This window comes from Anguilla rostrata, chromosome 2 (genome assembly GCF_018555375.3).
Source record: "Anguilla rostrata isolate EN2019 chromosome 2, ASM1855537v3, whole genome shotgun sequence".
NCBI classification, from domain to species: Eukaryota; Metazoa; Chordata; class Actinopteri; order Anguilliformes; family Anguillidae; genus Anguilla; species Anguilla rostrata.
The window spans coordinates 52,520,580-52,540,059 of NC_057934.1; the positions used below are offsets into that span (position 1 = coordinate 52,520,580).

The 19,480-nt window shown below is 38.3% G+C and overlaps 1 protein-coding gene across 3 annotated transcripts in view; it reads right to left on the bottom strand.

Moving 5' to 3' along the window:
- LOC135248417 (growth arrest-specific protein 7-like) overlaps positions 1 to 19,480 on the bottom strand; it is an 85,535-nt gene that overhangs the window by 41,784 nt on the left and 24,271 nt on the right. For all 3 annotated transcript variants that reach the window (XM_064323042.1, XM_064323044.1, XM_064323043.1), the window contains one exon: positions 8,343 to 8,463. In XM_064323042.1, coding sequence (XP_064179112.1) covers positions 8,343 to 8,463 — 121 coding nt within the window. The remainder of the gene's footprint in view (positions 1 to 8,342; positions 8,464 to 19,480) is intronic.

A 19,480-nucleotide genomic window follows, 5' to 3' on the forward strand; every position in this document is an offset into this window, starting at 1 on the left:
ACTTATCTATGAAAATACCACATAATTCAAAACTCATTTCAGAGAAAATTAATAAAAAGCTTGACCTCAAAAATAATATTCCATATGGATATTCCCTGAGAACAGCTGTCATAGTGGTTCTCCTAACACTTCATTCGAAAACCCTGCGTATCTTCTGATCGTGGAACAAATTTTACCATGTTGGGTTCACATATAAAAATTGTACTATCAGCAGTTTCAGCCAGATGTTAGATTCCTTGCCAGCAGGAAAGAAAGCGGCAGGATGTCTTTGATGACATAAGAAAGAATCTCCCTCTATCCTTTAACTTGCAGATATTGAGAGGCATACGCTCCTGTACACATACTACCTGGTAAACAGCAGTCGGTCACTGTAGGTCTCTGGCATGCCCATAAGGGGCTTTTTGGCCACCAGGGGCCGCTGTAGCAGCAGGACTTACACTATTAGCCATTATTTGAACAAAGACATCAGCAAGGAGTTCTACCCATCACAAGAAGGTATATTAAACCTCTCAAGGCCCGTATTTATTAGGAATATGTGTGTGTTTTTTTAGTAGCCACAGGTGTTTATTGAGCAATCCTGTTCATAAACCAACCTCATCAGGGAACTGAATGAATCACAGTGCTAACCCTGTAGAGAAAACAGGAACCAGAGAAACTCAACAGTGACAGCATGCACCCACACATGATCGGTAACCATGGTGATCAAACAACATAACAAAAACAGTTTTATCTAAATGAACTTTACAACATAAGTGTGAGGCCCACAAAATAACAATGTGGCTACAAATGTACTACAGAAAGGAGCAAGTTCTAAAAATGAAGCATCACTGTGTCATATTTTTTTTACTTGACGGGTCAGGCTCAGTTGCTTTAATACATTGGTACTGGACATAAGAATGCAAGGCATGTATACATTTTTACATTTAGCTTTTGTGTGTATGTGTGTATGTGTGCGTGTGTGTGTGCCTCTGAGTACAGAGGAGCATGTGTTTGAGTATAGTTTTGGAAGCGAAAGAAGTTAAATCATTATGAAAGCTCAGACCAAATTATTACAGCACCACTGTTCTATTAAGGAACTGCTTGTGTGTATTCAGCATAATGCAAACAGCCAGGCATGATGTCTCTTCCTCTTTCAGCTCCAGCACCTTCAGCTGGCTCTTTTCAATTAATAAAAAATAAAAAAAAACTTTAAAATGCAAAGGTTTCATCAAAGCATTCCAAAATTGATAGGGTCACACTGCTTATTCCCGATGAAGAGATCTGGTAGGTCAAGTAGGCAAACTGCAATTAACTGTGACAAGAGAATGTGTGTGACTGCCATCCATGTAATCGAGCGTGATTTGTTTTCTCCCATTCACAATACCAGTTGAAGCAAACTGTGTTGACTGTGATCTAATGAGGGACGGAGAGAGAGAGCCAGCAGAAGGGCTTGGGCTGCTACTGGGTGGAGTCACAGGCATTATTTAGAAATGTACTCACGGCCACATCAAGCTCACCAAAACCATACACCTACAAAATGACATTTTCAAAGCATCTCAAACTTCCCTTTCTTCATGGGCAACTATGACGTGGCTTAAAATATACATAACATTTAGTTTCATTAGAAAGGTATCCAGGATGTAGCAGTGTGCGCAAAGCAGTAGGTGATAAAAACCTCAGGAACTCCACCGTGAAAGAAAATGTTACTATCAAATAAAACTGCAGGATGTTTTTAGAGTACACATGAGGCTCATACATAAGGCTCGAAGTAGCCTAATGGTACAGTTACCATTCGACCAGTGCTTACTGTGCTCAACTAGTTGACACTGTATGCATGTAACTAACAAAATGTTCCTGATAATCAAATCAAATAAGTTGTTGCATTATCTTTATTTTGTTCTCTTTGTGCTCCCACTTTGAGGTCGGTTAGACTATTTTCTAGGCTACCCTAATGTTAGTGGTGCTCGAGTCAAGGTTTCCAGGTAGGTTTTCTCCTATCATTGAGTCAAAATCCTGTATATGAAGCTGTTTACACAGATATGAATATAGCAACAATCCGTAGTTGACGTTAAAATGTATATGTAATGGAGAAACGCTACGAGATAATAATGTAAATGAGAGAAGTCTCATCTGCTGTCAGTAGAAAGTGAGCGGCACTGTCATAGCAGAGGTGGATGTGAGTAGCACGATCATAATGGGGCAGAACTGTCTCTGCATTACTGGGTATACTAACGGTGCGTCCACACAGCAAGAATCTCATCAACCAAGTTGCCAGAAGTCAATTCATTCTCTATGTAGCAGAGCGACGCCCAGCAACATGAGAAACTGGGCAACCGAGCAACCAAAGTATCCTGAAAAATGTTGCCCACAGTTTTACTTTTTGCAGGCATCACCCATCAACAGCCAGTCAGAGTTTCAGGCTTCTCCAACCAATATGACACCATTTTGTGAATTACTGTTTGGCTCAGTAAGGAAAAAAGGCCGAACAACTTCTCATTATGGTACAATTGCATCCAGTGTTTTTTTTAACAAAGAGTACAAGGATAAGCTTGTTTGCTAGCTAGCTAGTGAGGGAGATAGAGAGATCGCTGGCTAGGCAGCTACCTAGTGAGAGAGATATGGGGAGAATTTGCTGTGTGAATACCCTGTAACTAGCTAACAATTTCGCTGAACATATTCTTTAATCTATGTATAAGGCTCATTGTTTTTAGTTTGTAACGATTTTCACCTAAAAAAGCATGGAGGACATATACCTTTAAGAAAAATTTAATAAAAAGGGTGCACCTTATGACCATGATGCAATTGATAAAATAAAAAAATAACGTAACTATTTTAGTTATATTTTCACCTGTCTTAGGATGCAGATTTTAGTAATAAATTCATCAGCAAATAATAATTTATCACCTACTCTAGCTGAGGAACATCTAGGAAACTCTATTATTAAGTGTGAAATTCATCCTCTAAACACAGTTACTTTTTATTTCAAGAAAAATGCATTTAGTTATCAAAGAATACGCGGATGAAAGTTTGCTCACAACAAGTATTATTATTATTATTATTATTATTATTATTATTATTATTATTTATACCCTCTTGTCCTGGTGAGGGTCGTGGGGGGTGCTGAATCCTATCCCAGTGTGCAATGGGCGCAAATTATTATTATTATTATTATTAGTAGTAGTAGTAGTAGTAGTATTATATAGTAGTATAATAATAATAATAATAATAATAATAATAAAAATAATACCAATAATAATAATAATACTAATTAAAGCCGCAAGCGGCGTTGGGAGGGGTCCAAGCATTGGCACCATCGCGCCCCCTATGGAGCGATTTTAAAAAGGCTGTGTCCTCATGGTCATACGCCTTCACCCAACATATGTACTGAATATTGTGATGATCGTATAAAAAATAGATGACTTATGGCCAATTGTGTGCTAAGAGACGCTGGCTGATGACTTAGTTGCGTCGCCATGGATGTGTCCTGACAGCTTCCCGTCAAGGCCTTGACTATGTCGTAACATTTAGATGGCATGTCGTAACACTTAGATGGCCGAGCGTGTATGTACAGCTGCAGCGCTTCCCTGCCGCAACTAAAAAAAGCGCCACACTAGTGTTGTCACGATACCAAAATTTTGACTTTGATACCGATACCAGGTTTAGTATCACGATACTCGATACTGATAAAATACTCGGTACCTAACGATACTGAAATTACCTTAATAGATCAGGAACGTAATGTCCACAAGGGCTGACCTCATTTTCAAATTCATGGTTTATGAACAACCTGGTTCATTAACAACCTTAAAGTTGAAGCCTCTGCAACATATGAATATGCATAGGCCTATAGTGTTACAACACTGAACAATGGAGAAATATGTTAAATATATTTCTGAAATTGAACAGTTGTAAACTAAATAATCTTTAAAACAGGTCTTTCACCTTTAAATATATTTAAAAACAGCATATTGTAATAACAATACAGCATCTATCTATAATAAAATATTTCCAAATTGGAACACCTATTGCTACTGAAGTGAACTGAGTCAAAGCTTGCGCTGTATCAGGGAAGAGAATGCACAAGCGCAGGTCACCTCACTTGGCAACCTTAGTTGCTACTGCCATCTAGCGAAGATTCTGACAAACTACACTTTTCATCCTCTAAATCAGTAATGCGGGAGACACATTTCACTGGCTTTTACATTTGAGGCAGAACTACCGAACGTCGGAAAATTCAAATACGAAACCGTTTTTTTTTTTTTTTTTAAGTACCGAGAAAGTGCTGAAGTTTTGGTATACCGTGCAACACTACCTCAGACACATATTCCAATCCATTGCTCAGTTTAGCAGAGAATGCACATTTCAGAGCGCCACAGAGACAGATAGAATAATAACACATGAATGCACATTTCAAATAATAAATACGACATTGAGAAAAAACGGAAGAAAGACTGAATATCAACTCGCGGATTGCGTGCTGTTCGCAAAGAAGCCTACCGTTTAATTTATTTATTTAGACATTGGCAGATGAGATGAGTTTTAGTAACGCTGACCTATAAAACGCTATTCCAAAAGCAAAATCAGACATGTTATACATCGTTAGAAAGCTTATAATCTCACCTACTGAATAAATGAACTGTCAATCAAGCCTAATTGGACTAAGAAGAACGACAACGCCGTACGCAACAGGTGTGGTATTACGCACAGCTATTTTAGAAAAAATCCGACATTTCACAAACGGATTATCCAAGACAATATATGGCCACTCATTCACAAAAGGGACATCTCTACGCGTAAAACCAATGGTAAGATTGTATATTTATTCAATGTGTAGTCCCAGATATTGACTGTAGAATGACGTGGTAATTTTTAAAAAAAAGTTAGTCTCGCTTATTTCGTCATTCAGTTAGCAGCGTTTTCACTGCTGTATTGGCATATTTTAGGGCTAATGTCGGGTTCATCTTGTTGCTACGGAATATTGCATTACATTACAGGCATTTGGCAGACGCTCTTATCCAGAGCGATGTACAACAAAATGTATAACCATAACCAGGAACAAGTGTGTCGAAAACCCTAGAGGGCAGTAGCCTACCGTTCTAAGTGCAGGGAACAACCGCATTGTTCAACTTAAACCCTGTAGGTTACACTGATTAACACTAACACAGACAAGAACAGCAACAACGCAGTCCATGCACAAATACAAGCAATAGTTAAGACGAGTTAAGTCACCTACGAAACAACTACATAGTTACAACCCTAAGTTTACAGCCAATCTAGAGATTAAATTGAGAATACGATTTCTCGCAACATAATGACGGATTTAAAGACTAAACGAACTTACCCGATATTGTCTTCAAACGGACCGTATTATTTATCTAGACATTGACAGACTACAGCATAAATTGCGTCTTTTGTTTATATTCAATATTAGTAACTGCAGCGAGAAACTGCAGCTCTAGGTCGTTATGTTATGGTAGCAACGGAACGAAGCGGACTATATATGTATTAGGATACCGTTATTTCATTATACCAGCGTGTTTTCGCGCGTGTGCACAGAAACTCAGAACCCATAAATAAAATGGTTTAGCTGTTTCTCAGCATAATGACGGATTTAAAGAGTAAACGAACTCACCTGTTATTGTCTTCAAATGGATCCATGTCAAAGAAAAGTAATGATTCATCCTCTCAAAGCTTTACCGTAGCGTATTATTTATGTAGACATTGGCAGAGTCCAGTATAAATTGCGTCTTTTGTGAATATTCAATGTTAGAAATTGCAGCGAGAAACTGCAGCTGTAGACACGAGATAGTCTGTTATGTTATGGTAGCAACGGAACGAAGCGGACTATGTATGTATTACCGTCATTGTTTTATTATACCAGCGTGTTTTCGCGCGTTTTGCACAGAAACTCAAAAACTACCAATAAAATGGTTTAGCTTTTCTCACCATAATGACAGATTTAAAGACTTAACAAACTCACCCGATACTGTCTTCAAATGGATCCATGCCAAAGAAAAGTAATTATTCGTCCTCTCAGAAAGGTTTTACTGAAAAACTTTGGGTAGCCTATCCTAGCATGCACGCTAGGTGGCAGTGTCAGACCGTGCTTTCACTGCTAAAAACTAGACCCCACGGTGTCGGATTACTTGCGTCGCTATGGTTGTCGCTTGCCGTAAAGAAGTTTACTCGATGTCGTAACCGTTTAGATTTGGAGCCACAGCTCTTCCGCACCCCAACTAATAGAAACGGCCAAATGGCGGGCAAACCATATGGCGGACATAGGTGGTCCAAAAGCGAAGTTGTAGAGCACATTCAGATGCATCGGTCGATTAAGTTTTGTGTTGATCGGACTTACGGTGTGGCAGTTATGGCCTTTAAAAGTATGACCCTTTGTTATAGCGCCACCATCTGGCCGACATGGGTGATTTTTAGTGCTTGAGTAGTGGGGGGCCATAGGAACCCACCTGCCAAATTTGGTTGCTCTAGGACTTATGGTTGCTGAGCCTCAGACATTTTAGCGGAGAAAGCTGCCACGCCCCAACGATACAGTTAAAATGGCGGGAAAACAATATGGCGGACACAGGTAGTCCCAATGGCAAAAGTATAGAGCACGTTCAGAGGCATATATCTATAAAGTTTTGTGTTGATCTAACTTATGGTGTGGGAGTTATGGCCTGTTACGCAAAACTCTTAGTTATAGCGCCACCATCTGGCCGACGTACGTGGTTTTTAGTGCCTGAGTAGTGGGGGCACATAGGAACCCACCTGCCAAATTTGGTTGCTCCAGGACTTATGGTTGCTGAGCCTCAGACACTTTTAGCGGAGAAAAATAAGAATAATAATAATAATAATAATCCTAACAGATACAATAGGGTTCCACCAGCTTCGCTGCTTGGACCCCTAATAACACATAACCAAGAAGTTCTGTAGTGAGTGAATTCAATTTTCCATTCAACTACCGTAATGGCCGAACTGTTGCAGTCTGCAGTTGTAATTAAGGTGCAACATCTTTTATTCTTATTGTGTTGTGTACATAGAAAACATTTGTTAAATAAAATTTCCATTTGAAGGCTTCCTGCAGTTCCAACAGCAGAACCAGAAAAGGATATATTAACACAGCTTGTCTTAAACATTCAAGTTGAAATTTGTACACTAAGTACATATATTCAAACAACAATCTTTCAATAGTTCCAGTTAAACTGAATGCCAATGGCTTTGGCTGTGAGCTGTCCAGAGTTAGAATTTATAAAACTGTACTCCTCTGTCAATCAGACACTTACTAATCTACCAGCTTTGAAAAATACATTTTTTCCACCTGTTACTAAAACCACTCATAGTTGTTTCCTGTAAACGGCATGAAGCTAAAAGTCTGAACAATGGAAGTCAGTACTGTTTTTACATTTTCATCCCATGCATTCATTCAAAATGACTCAACATGTGTGCTTCTATGTCAGAATGTCCCGAGCATAAATAAACTTCAAAGCAAATCTACCCACCCCCTCTAAAACCACCTTTCAATTTTCAATTTCATTTTTTGAAAGTTTGTACAAATTCCAGACTCCTCTGTTGCTCTGGTTGATATAAAAGTGTACAGGACTGCCCCTGAACAGGGGTTCAGATGGACAGAATGCTAATTGTCTGACAGCAGCCTCTGAACACAATGGCTTAACAACTGGAGATAGCCGTGCCAGGCCTCAGATCTGTTCAGGCCCGGCAGTACCACCCAAACGCGTTCACACTTCATGGCTGGTGGGGGAACAATAGCCCATTAGAGCAGTCCAGAGATTACTTCAGACAGGCCCTCTCCTCACAGACTCACAGACACCATCAGACTAAGGTACTCTGTCCATAGAGGGGCAAAACCTACATTTTTAAAGCTGAAAGCTGATGCACTGGGAAAGAGAATACTCCTTAATCACTGCTTGAATATTTGTCAAAAAACGTGAATACATGTGTGTATATATATCTCACTGCACGTCCCATTGGCTTTCATTTTAAGAAGGAAAAAACATTAATGAATTAAATCATTAATATTTTGTCCAGCGTTGATGGAATGTGATGCAATTTATTTGCTCTTCACATAAGCTTAAGCTAGGATAATTAATTACTACAGCAAATATATCTTCAACTCATAGCATGAAATGGTTTTGATAAGCCTCCAAGTACATACGACATAAATACAGAATCAAGCATACTTCTCTACACTTCACGCACAGTACGCCAAGTTAGTAATTTGGAGACAGAAATAAATGCGAGAACAATATGAAAGACAGCGAGGACAGCGAAGCAAACTTTTCCAGGCTCATTGGCTCGAGCTCCGCACAGTGGGTTCATTAAATCGACACTGTCTGTTCCCTGCTTACCATTGTTGGCTGTGTTGACATAGTATCTGCGTCCCTGGGGCGACATGTAGCACTTCCAGCCTTGTGGGAGAGGGCTTCTGCCCAGTTCATCACCTGGCAGGGGGCTTGAGGATGCCTGCCTCTGTCACACAAAATAAAAAGCACAGTTATCAGGGCTATGGATCACCACAGGAAATGTGCATTGGAAGATAAGACACAACACCATCGCCTATCCCATGCCCTGGAGACAAAAGAGTGGGAAAATGGGGCAATATGAAGGCCTTATCACTAGTTTTCTTCTTGTGATCTTTGAAACACCAAATGCATAATTTATAACCATCGTTTTACTGTGCTCACGTTTTTTATTAGCTGATCAACGGGAACATACCACAAAAAATGTGCATAAAACTAGGTCTTCCATTTTTCATTGTAATTACTAAGAACTATGGTGCTATTGTTCAATATGTAAATAATGCATCCATCCATTCAATAGTATGTTGTAAAACCAAAACAGTCTACAGTCTTGTGATAAGTCTTTAACTTGAACTACCTCCTCTTTGTGGTAACTGAAAACAATCACCTTCCGAGGATTAGCTAAAGTATTGAAAAACAGACACAGACCCAAACAGGTTTGTGGACAGACACAACTTGCATAAGCACATTCTGTGGAGACTTGAAAGAACATGAGAAACCACCACAGCTGCAACTGATTAACTAAATGAAAACATATCTCAACATCATCTATAGCAATTGCAACAGAGTTTTTTCAAATGATACTATCATGGCGCTTTTGAAACATCACTCAAACTCCTTTTCAATTAAAGAATCGTGAAGGGGTCAAATCAGACTCATAGAGACAGTGATTTGAGATCCATTTTAATTGGTAGGCAAGCTTCATTCAGCTGTAACGATTATTCAGGAAAGTATCAATCTAGCTTAAGATCTGTAATGCCTAATTTACCATTGACCATCTGTTGTTTAAAAAGGGTTATAGCAGGTTTGATTTTTCCCTTAATGAAAGCAGTAAAACAGGGCTATAATGTTTAAATGTCTGATAAATAATAGAATGTGTGGGCAATGTTGCAGGTAGGAATAGCAAAGGGTACAGAATAGACAGGAAAGCACACTCAATGGAGTTTTTTAAGTAGTAGTTAATTTACTGTATATTAATTAATGAATACAACATTTAAGGAGGCAATGCTAAAAAAATAATTAGCAAGATTAAGCAAAACTAAATAAACTTGAATATGAATGGAAACAAGAGGTAAGCTAAATGGATAATAATTCCCCCCCCTCCCTCAACCACAGATTAGTCACCAACGTGAGTATTCACATCAGGCACAAATAATCTTGACTGAAAGTGGCATTGGAGAACATGGAGATCTATTTTTACAGATCTTTGTCATTTAAAAAACTCAAATCATACATCTTTCGTTTCCTGTTTTGAAGCAGAAGGGCACAACGGCAAAAAAATCAGCTAGTTTTCAGAAAGAAATCTTCTTATGTAAAGGCTGTGGAATTCCACATTGTCAGTTAAACAACACAATCTTGCCAACTCATTGACTTTGTTGTAAAGATTTTGTCTTGTATTGTTCTGGAGTGCTGGTTTCAGTGGGGGTTAGTGGTAATGACCCATTTATGATGACAGTGAAAAGGCAGGTACAAGCAGAGGGTCTGGCCCAGAGTGATCTAGTCAATGGTTTAATTTCCATGCTGATGTTGGGTCTACTGCACAATGAGTAAAGGCACAGAGAGCAGTATCACACAAGCCATTTTCCTTGCCAATGGCTGAGGTAACCATCAGTGGCATCTCCCTGAGACCTTGCCTGATGGTCTGATTCTCTCCCAGCACCAGGAAGCACCATCATTTATGTTATAAATCTTATCTACTTATCTATTGTACTCATTGAAGGAGTACTTCCTTCAGGTTTTGCCTTAAGTGTTGATGCTACATGGAAAATGGGCATCAAGGCATTGGTGGTTCAATGGTAGAATTTGTGCATGCCATGCAGTAGGCCTGGGTTCGATTCCTGACCAATGCAGGACACGTTTTGACCTGAACATGATAATGCCCCATAGTCACGGCTTATTACAAATACACAACTCATATAGTCATATTTGTGCATGAGCAGTTCAAGGTATATACATTTCTAAATTAACACAATATGCATATTGTAAAGCGTTGGGTAAATGCACCACAGAAAGCACCACTTCATGCCAGCACAGAGGGCAGAGGACATAGCCTTCAGCATTTCTAATATTAACTATCAGAGCAATTGACAGTGCAGAATCGAAGGGCTCATTTTAATTGCTTATTTTATCCAGTCTTGTTTCCTCAGTCCTTGCCTGACCCGGAAATTGATTGAGGGTCAGTCAAGGATCAAATGCTATAGGAAAATTGGGGGGATTTCAAAGATGAAGATTTGTTATCTCAGTTTTGCCTTCTTTACCATTCCCTGATGCACAGTTCTAAACATACTGGTTATTTATATGTGGGCCAAACAAAATGCAGGAGTCTAGGGTAACCCTGAGATTACTGACCATGGCGAAAAGCAACCTTGTATGCCATGCATGGCAACTTTTGAACAACTGACATACTTTAGCTAGAGGAGACCAACAGCATGACTTCCATTTTGTAGTCTTTTTTGTTACAGGACATTTTGGGTCAACAGCACATAAGTGAAAACTGACGCCATATTTTTGAACTTTTGCCAAGTGGTAATGTATATGTGCTGAACAAAACAGCTGGAACTGTCCAAACATTGAACTGGCCCCCAGATGTAACTGAATAAAAAAGAGAACTAAAAAGAACATTCTGCATACCTAGTCAAATCATTAATGTGACATTATGGGATGGATTGAAACACCATATGTCCTTAACACTATTTGTCCTGACTCTTTACCATTTACAAAAATGCTATTTTTTTTCACATGTATAGTTCTCTTCACACATAAGTTATAATTATGGTTCCCCAATGTGCCCAAATGAAATGCATTATTAGAAACAAATACAGTATTTGAGGCAGTAAACACTGAAAAAAGAGTAATCTCCTAATATCCAAGATGGAATTAAATATAAGTAACAAGGCAGAACTTCATGTGAAATTGAATTAGCACACTGTACATAAAAAACCATAATAAACTTTGCATGGCAGATCAGTTAAGAATTCCAAAAAAAATCAGTTTGGAAATAACTGTATGGTTGCACTAATTGTTTAAATAAAATCAGGTAGAGCCAATAACCTGTTTATATAAGTATAATCACAGGCATAAATAAAAATAGTCTGTTTATTGAAGAACAATAAAAATTTGGCTTAGTTAAAAACACATACCAAACTCAAACCATACATGAACATTCCACACTTGAACTAGACCTATTAAACTGGATTGCATAACAGGAAATATTTGACCTGGTTAATAAAAGTAAAAAATGTTCCTGCACTGGCAGTGCTGGAAAAAGCCATATCGCAACTCACCTTATTCAAAACTATAAACACAATGTTCCACAATGGTCACATATTATATTTTTTCGGAAACACTGCAAGTTCTGCAAAAGTAACCACATACTTATTAGTCTCTCACACTCCCTCTTTCCCTCACTGTCAGTGATTGCACATCTATAGCGTGAAGATACTGAACTGATTCCTAGGTTGTATTCACATGCTTAGTAATCTCTGAGTGATCATTTTATATTTTGTTTGTTTGGCAAACCATCTTTCATGTCCCGAATATTCTGAGCAAATCTAGTGAAGTGCACATACTCTTTGTTAAATATGGCTGCTTTTCTTCTGTATCCTCTGTATCTGTCAATCAGCAGCAAATGAATATTATAAAATCCCAGAATGGCATCGACATCGTGGCACAAATGTTCCACCTCCTTCTTTTCTAAAACTCATTCATTGTCATTCTTTCCTGAGCCTGCATAAGCAAAAAGGACTTGACCGTTCACACAGCTGTCACTTCACCTTCAAGAAAGACCTTTGCTCACACTTAGGAAAATCATTCTCAAATATGACACACTGCTTTACTTACAAAATTACACTTGCACTTCATTAATAATATAGGAAATAACATGTTTTCTCTATTTTAACCACTTAAGAAAGATTTATGGAGCTAAATAATGACTGGTTTTTACACTACATCCCAATAGTAAGGGCTGCCGAGCACAATCTTTGAAGACCAAAGAGCATTCTCTGAGCAGCTTGTGGGGAGGAGTTCAGATGCTGCAGCTTTGAGTAGTTGCTAGTGATCCATATGGCAATGTTCATTGGCTGGCCTGTTTAAGATTCCTTCATAACATAAGATCTGAGTAAATTTGATTTTGATTTGAATTATTTGCACTCATCATATAAAAAATACAAAATAGAACAAATACGCTTACTTAAAACAATACAAGGAGGACTACTGTAAAAAGTGAGATGTTAAAATGAGAAACAATTTGTAAAGTATTGAGTGCAAGGATTACCCATTAAGCCAGCACTAGCTGGCTCATTTTCAATGGGGTCCTAGACTGGACTATTGACATAACTAAATATACAACAAATATAAAAATCTGGATCTCAACATTTAAAAATGTATACAGTACAAAGACACGCACGCACACACACACAGAGCATCAACAACAACAGTCAACAAGGATCACTGGGCAAGGAGAAAGCGCTTTAAATGATATTTAAATACATTCAGAGAACTGGCCGTTTTGCTTGAGTCAGGAAGAGCATTTCAATCTCGGATTCCAGTAAAATGAAATGTGGGTGATGCGATGCCTTTAATCTTGGGAGCAACATAATTGAATAGACTATGCCTAGTGAAGTAACTATGAACGGAAGATAATCTAACAAAATTATTGGAGAGATAAGGAGCATCTGTGCCTTGAGTGATTTTGAAAACAAGATTTTTACTTAGGAATTTAACCTAGACTGGAAAGCTCCTCCCTACCAATATGTGTATGCGGGCCACAATTTAAAATAAATCTTACAGTTTTGTTTTAAGCCACCTGCCATTTCTTCTTATAATGTGCACTGACACTGTTGAACCAGGCAGGAGCACAATAATGAAATTGACAGCTACTCAATGCAGAGCAAATGAGCTTTCTTAACTTCAGGTCAAAACAATTGCATTGTCTGTAAAGAAACCTGATGCAAGAATTAACTACAGAAATAACAGATTTCGCTATGAGATCACAAGAAACATGTTGATCAATTTCCAGCCCCAGGTACTTCACAGACTTTGAACCCAGAAAAGAGTAACCAGAACATTGCACTTAAAATTCCTTCACCTTCCTAGATTTTCGTTTGGAACAGAACAGGATGCATTCGGTCTTGTCGATATTTATTGACAGTTTGTTGTCTATGAACCAAGTCTGACAAGATTCCAGGGCTTTACTCAATTTGAAAGCAATGATATCTGGATTAGGGTGAGAAAATATTATGGCGCTGTCATCAGCATAAAGTAACAATTTACAATCAGGGCTGTTACACTGGATCATATCATTTATGTAATATAAAAATAAGAGCGGTCCAAGGATGCTTCCCTGGGGGACCCCGCTGCGAACATTCATGGTATCAGAAAAGGTATTATCAATATTGCCCATTTGTTTTCGATCATTCAAATAAGACTTGAACCAGTCTACTGGTTTGATACCCATTAACTCGAGCTTGTTACTAAGTATTTAGTGATCAACAGTGTCAAATGCTTTACAAAGATCTAATAAGAGCATCCCAGTACAGTTGCCTTTTGACATGACAGTTTTCATGGAGTCCAGAAGAGTAATCAGTGCCGTTTCAGTAGAGAACTATTGTCTAAACTCAGATTGAAATTGGTAGATTAAATTGTGTTTAACAAGGTGTTCTTCAAGTTGGACATGTACAGCCTTTTCAAGAATTGTGGATACAACACTCAATAATAACCTATATGTTGAGAACATTCACAACCAAAACAGCAATCTGCTCAACAGTTCAGCAAGTCATATAACATTATTCCAACAGCACTCATTGATAATACAAGAATTTAGAGATTCCAAACATTTGTCTCTGGAGAGGATATTGGCAACCTTCTGAATGCTTTTAATTGGCGAGGATCATGACTTTAAACAAGTTGCGCCAGCTGTCCCCATGTGCAATGTTAAATAATGCACAACAGCAGATGGCTCAGAATTTTACCCTTTGCAAACGCACATTTTAACTAAAAACCATGCAGCACTCCATGATTGACATATGAGGAAATATATGAGAGAAAAATGTCAGGGTCTCATGGCTCAATGAAAGCTGGAACATGGAGAATCCTGAATGTTTTCTGGAATGATAAAGTATATTGTTCACCATGGTTCTTCATGTCCTTCGGTGATCACACAACAGTCCACAAAAAATATTCAACTGGTTCTGTGTTTCTCTGTTCTAGATATTGTTAAGAGTTGGGCAACATCATCAACTGGAGGAGGGAGACACTAAGTTGTGGTACAGATCATAAAACACTAGTTTATTTATTTATTTTTGTCCAAACGTTCAAACTCCCCACAGCTACTAAAGCCGCGTTTCCACCGCAGGAACTTTACCCCGGAACTAGGAACCTTTTGAGGAACTCGTTTCCACCGCAGGAACTAGGGTCTAAATTTAGTTCCTGGGGCTTTATTTTACCCCCCAAAAAGTTCCTGCTCGGGGGGTAGTACTTTCCGAAAGTACAGGAACCTTTTGGGTGGAGCTTGCAGCGCTGAACATTTCTGATTGGTCGAGTACTCGCAGCATTTTTTTGTATTCACTTTCAGCCGCCATGTTTAAAAATATGCAGCCGCAAACCAATTTATTTTCATAATAACTTCAAATCAAACTTGTATGTTATGCGGCGCAGTAGCCTAGTTTTGGTTATAGCCTGCCAACGTCTTGGAATTATAACATGTGCTCTTCTGTTCTTTTCTTGCTTTAGTATTCGTTTTATAAAATGCTAAGCATTCGTGCTGGGACAGCATATTACGTAGGCTACCAAAACATTCAAACGGATTAATTCGGTTGCTAAATATTTTCTTCCGGATTTTCTTTGTTAGCCCGTTGTAATTGACTCAAAACGTTTGATACAGTTATGTGAGGTATGTGGTAGTTCTGCGTAATTTACATTGGTGATACAGTAAAAGCAAACTGGAAATCACCTTCCGCACTTTTTGTCAGGGTAAAATAACAGGTTAATTCTAGTAATCGTCCCTTTAGCTTTTTCAGACTGCCGTAATTTTACTCCATTTTACTGCCATTCTTCAATTCCACGAAAAGACCAGGAAGACTATGGACTAATTTATGGTGCATGGTTCGCATCTGGAGGGCACACTTCGCTGCTCGGCTAGCAGTAACTTCGAAGGAAAGCAAACGGTGGCTGTACCACTACTAATTTAAATGTTCACGCAAGTCCGAGTTTTCGTTCTATTCGTGTCATTTTGCGATTAGCCTATATGGAATTGACGATGAGAAAGTAATCAAACAGCAAATTGTTTACAATGTGTGCATGTTTTCTGCTGTTGTTGCCAGTTATATTGGAAATGTGAATGCATTCTGTCGCTTCGGATGTCAAGACATGAAAGCGAATGTTCGCATAAAAACATAATGAATGTGTTTGAGAGGATATATAAAACAATTACAATCTGACTATTGGCCTGTTATATACTATTTGTTGCATAACGGTCCAAGTTCAACTACCAGCGACATTTTTGCTTGACAACGGGATAATATGCCCAAACGGCTGCAGAAGAATATTTCAATTCCAGGTGATTAAATCGATAAAAATCAATAAATACAAAAGTAACCATATACAGTCATTGTTGGTAGCCCGTTGTATATAAGTGGAATAAATCCCTCCGGGCTGTCCCGGTTATTAGAAAATAATGTAGGCTACTTCGGTGGTAGTATGGGGTTACAGAAGAAATCATAGGACAGATGGACGGACGAAAATGTCGCTTTTTCATACGTCAGTGGGCTAATTTGCCTAATCTTCGCGGGACTTTAGACCGCGGTGAAAACGCAGACAACCATGGACTAAAGGAACCTTTTAGTTCCTTGAAAAGTAGTTCCTGGGACTAAAAGTTCCAGGTAATTTTGGTGGAAACGCGGCTTAAGTAGAAACCACCCTATAAACACTTGGCAACTGTCATATAAATGGGCCAGATAACTTTCCATTGATCAGATAAAATCAGTCACCAAATAAATCCCAAATGAGTATTTTTCCTGGTATCGCCAATGAAGACAGTTTCAGTATTTAATATGTTTATAGATCTTTTACAATACATATTTTTCTCGCAGATTTTACATGTCAAATAAACTAATCTTTGAACTAGAAAAGATTACATACATTAAGAAAATATTTATTTATTAAAAATTGCCAGTCTCTATGAATCCATAATGTAAGCATTATTAGGACAGGCTAGTGGTATTGTATTGCAGTAAGATAAAGACCGTCAGTCCATACCCAAACGTACACAGTTTTGCATCGTGGAAAAACACAAGCCATTGCTGAATGACTGGCTTTTTGCCTGGAAAATCAAGAATAACACATCACTAAGCAGCAAAATAAATAAAAACCAAGGCTGTAAACATCTCAGCATGTTGAGGGGAACATTTACACCGTTAAAATCATATAACAGTTTTTTCTCTTGGTCACAGTTGCCACTGTTCGGGGCCCACTGCTATTAGCTGTACTCCCACCTTACCACCAGTGTGTTTATGTACTTGCTCTCCATCCTTTAAGCACTGTATTAGTCATCATCTCAGCTTTCTAATGAACTGCCTAACTAGAATGTGTCCAGTCATCTGTGAGTAGTAAAATGCAGCTAACCACGTTTTACTGTCATTGCAAAGGGCATTAGGACAGTTATTTTTTGAAAGATGTAGCTACAGAAAGATGTCTCAAACTATACACCTAATTTGGTTTGAGCTACGCTTCTCTTGCGTGAACATATGTGTAATTGTTCTTTGCTCACATTCTCATAATATGAAATAACAAGAAACATATGTGGCACTTAAAAGGATACAGAGATACACTGCGAAACGACTGTAGTCTTTAGTAAATGATCAGGGTTTCCGCCAGTGTATTGCAAGCCCGGCGGCCCGCCGGGCCTAAGCATCGGGGAATAAAAAAATAAATAAATAAATAAATAATGTATTTTTAAGATGTTTTTTAAACTACAGTTACAGTGGGGCGGCTCGGTTGAAAGGCTCACCAGCGACATCTGTTGGTTAAAACGTGAACGCGCTGTAGGAAAGCAGGTCTGAGATCAGTGTTCTTTACCCTCATTGTGCGTAGAGTGACGTTCAACACTTGACGCTTCCAACTATCACAAGCTAACGTTACCTAGCAAGCCACCTTTTCTTATTTAGTAGGCTAAACTAACCTCATTACAAACTGCGTTATCACTTCATCTCGTCGGTAAGTACATTCTTTTTATATTAACTTAAGCAGTGTGTAGGTAACGTTAAAATAGTAGCATGAATGTAACGTTCGATATATTGTAACATTACATGACTTATTAATCGCCATAGAAATATCACCAACTTCACTTGTTTATTAATAATGGTAGCTTGATGACATTGATGTGCACAACAATGTTGTCATAAAATTTTTCCCAACCGTGAAAACTGCCTGACTTGTTTACATTTTGGACAGATGTGGCTACTGAGTAAATCCATCGTTGTTTCCATCGCAGCACTTTCGACACAAGTAATATCGGAAAAATCCTAAAATATCTTCTTATGGTGAAGAGTGCCTGACTGGCAACCGTATAAATGTGTTAGCAAAATTAGACTATATCTAGAAATACCATCTTTGGGGGAAAATGCTACGGTTAAGGGTCAGACACTCATCACGATAAGAAGAAATTTCAGGATTTTGTCTATATTGCTTGTGTCTAAAGTGCTGCGACGGAAACAATGATAGATTTACTGAGGAGCCCAGCATTCCAAGGCTGTAAGAATCAGTAGCCAATCAGGACTTTTTTCAAGTTTTTTGTAGAGTGCAAAAACTTTGATATTATTTATTTCAATTTAATTTCTTTTGTTGTTGTTGAAACCACAGCATTCCGAGACTGTACATTGTCGTCAGATTCTTTGTAAGACTCTGCTATGCTGTAAATAGTTGCAGATTTTTAAAAATGTGTGTTGAATAAATGACTTATTTATAACAACATTCACATTACGTAGTCATATTTTCAAATCTCCAGTCAGCTTTTAGCACTGACTTAATGTAGGGCCCTATGGAATCTGTGTTATAGCCTTTTTTAATTCTCAATTCCGCGATTCCGTCCGTGATTCTGTTATCACAGAAACTATAGGGCCCTACCTTAATGCTGCCATCAGTCTGTCGGGGGAAACCCTGAATGATCTTGTATGTATGTTACATTTGTTTGGATTTGTTTTATGATAAAAGTGCTTCTAATTCAACTGAGCTCTTACACTCAGTTGAGGAAAGTTTGAGGAAAGCAAGAGTTCACATGAATCTCTCCTTCCAACTCATAAACACTGTATGCCACTGGGTCCCTTTCAGCAGCCTCAAAGTATAGCTTACCGATTTTATCCAAAGGTGAAACACTTTAAATAAAATTAAAATTTTAAATAAATAAAAGAAAATGAAAAGTGATCATCAGCATTTTGTTTACAACATTTCACACGTTTATGGATTCTGCATGGCTTGAACCGTGTCCAGACTTTCACAAAACTCAAATGCTGCCAAATCCCATAATCCTGCTCTCTCTACAACTCCACTGTAAAATTACTGTTCCCTGGGTCTCATTTCTTCCAGAACTTTCCAAGACCCTTAAATTACCTGAAACAGCAAAAAAGTATCTACACCATTATAGATGCAAGGATGAAAAATGTTCCTTGCCTGGCAATTCTGAAACTATCTAAAGGGGTTTACAGTACTGTATACTGTCTAGGTAGTTTGCTGTCATTTTAATATATCTATACGGCCTCTAGAACTGTGAGAGAAACTACAAAATTATCAAAAGTGGGGGCTGGGGTATCTAACAACAATACTAGCTCGCTGCATTCTATTAAGGTTTGCCATCATACAAGAAGCTACACTGCACACTAAAATGTCCAAATGAAAGGCTCTTACTTTCATTAAGGGTTACATTTTTGTGTCATTGTTCAGCCAATAATTATGGCTCCTATTTCTTCAGACAGTGT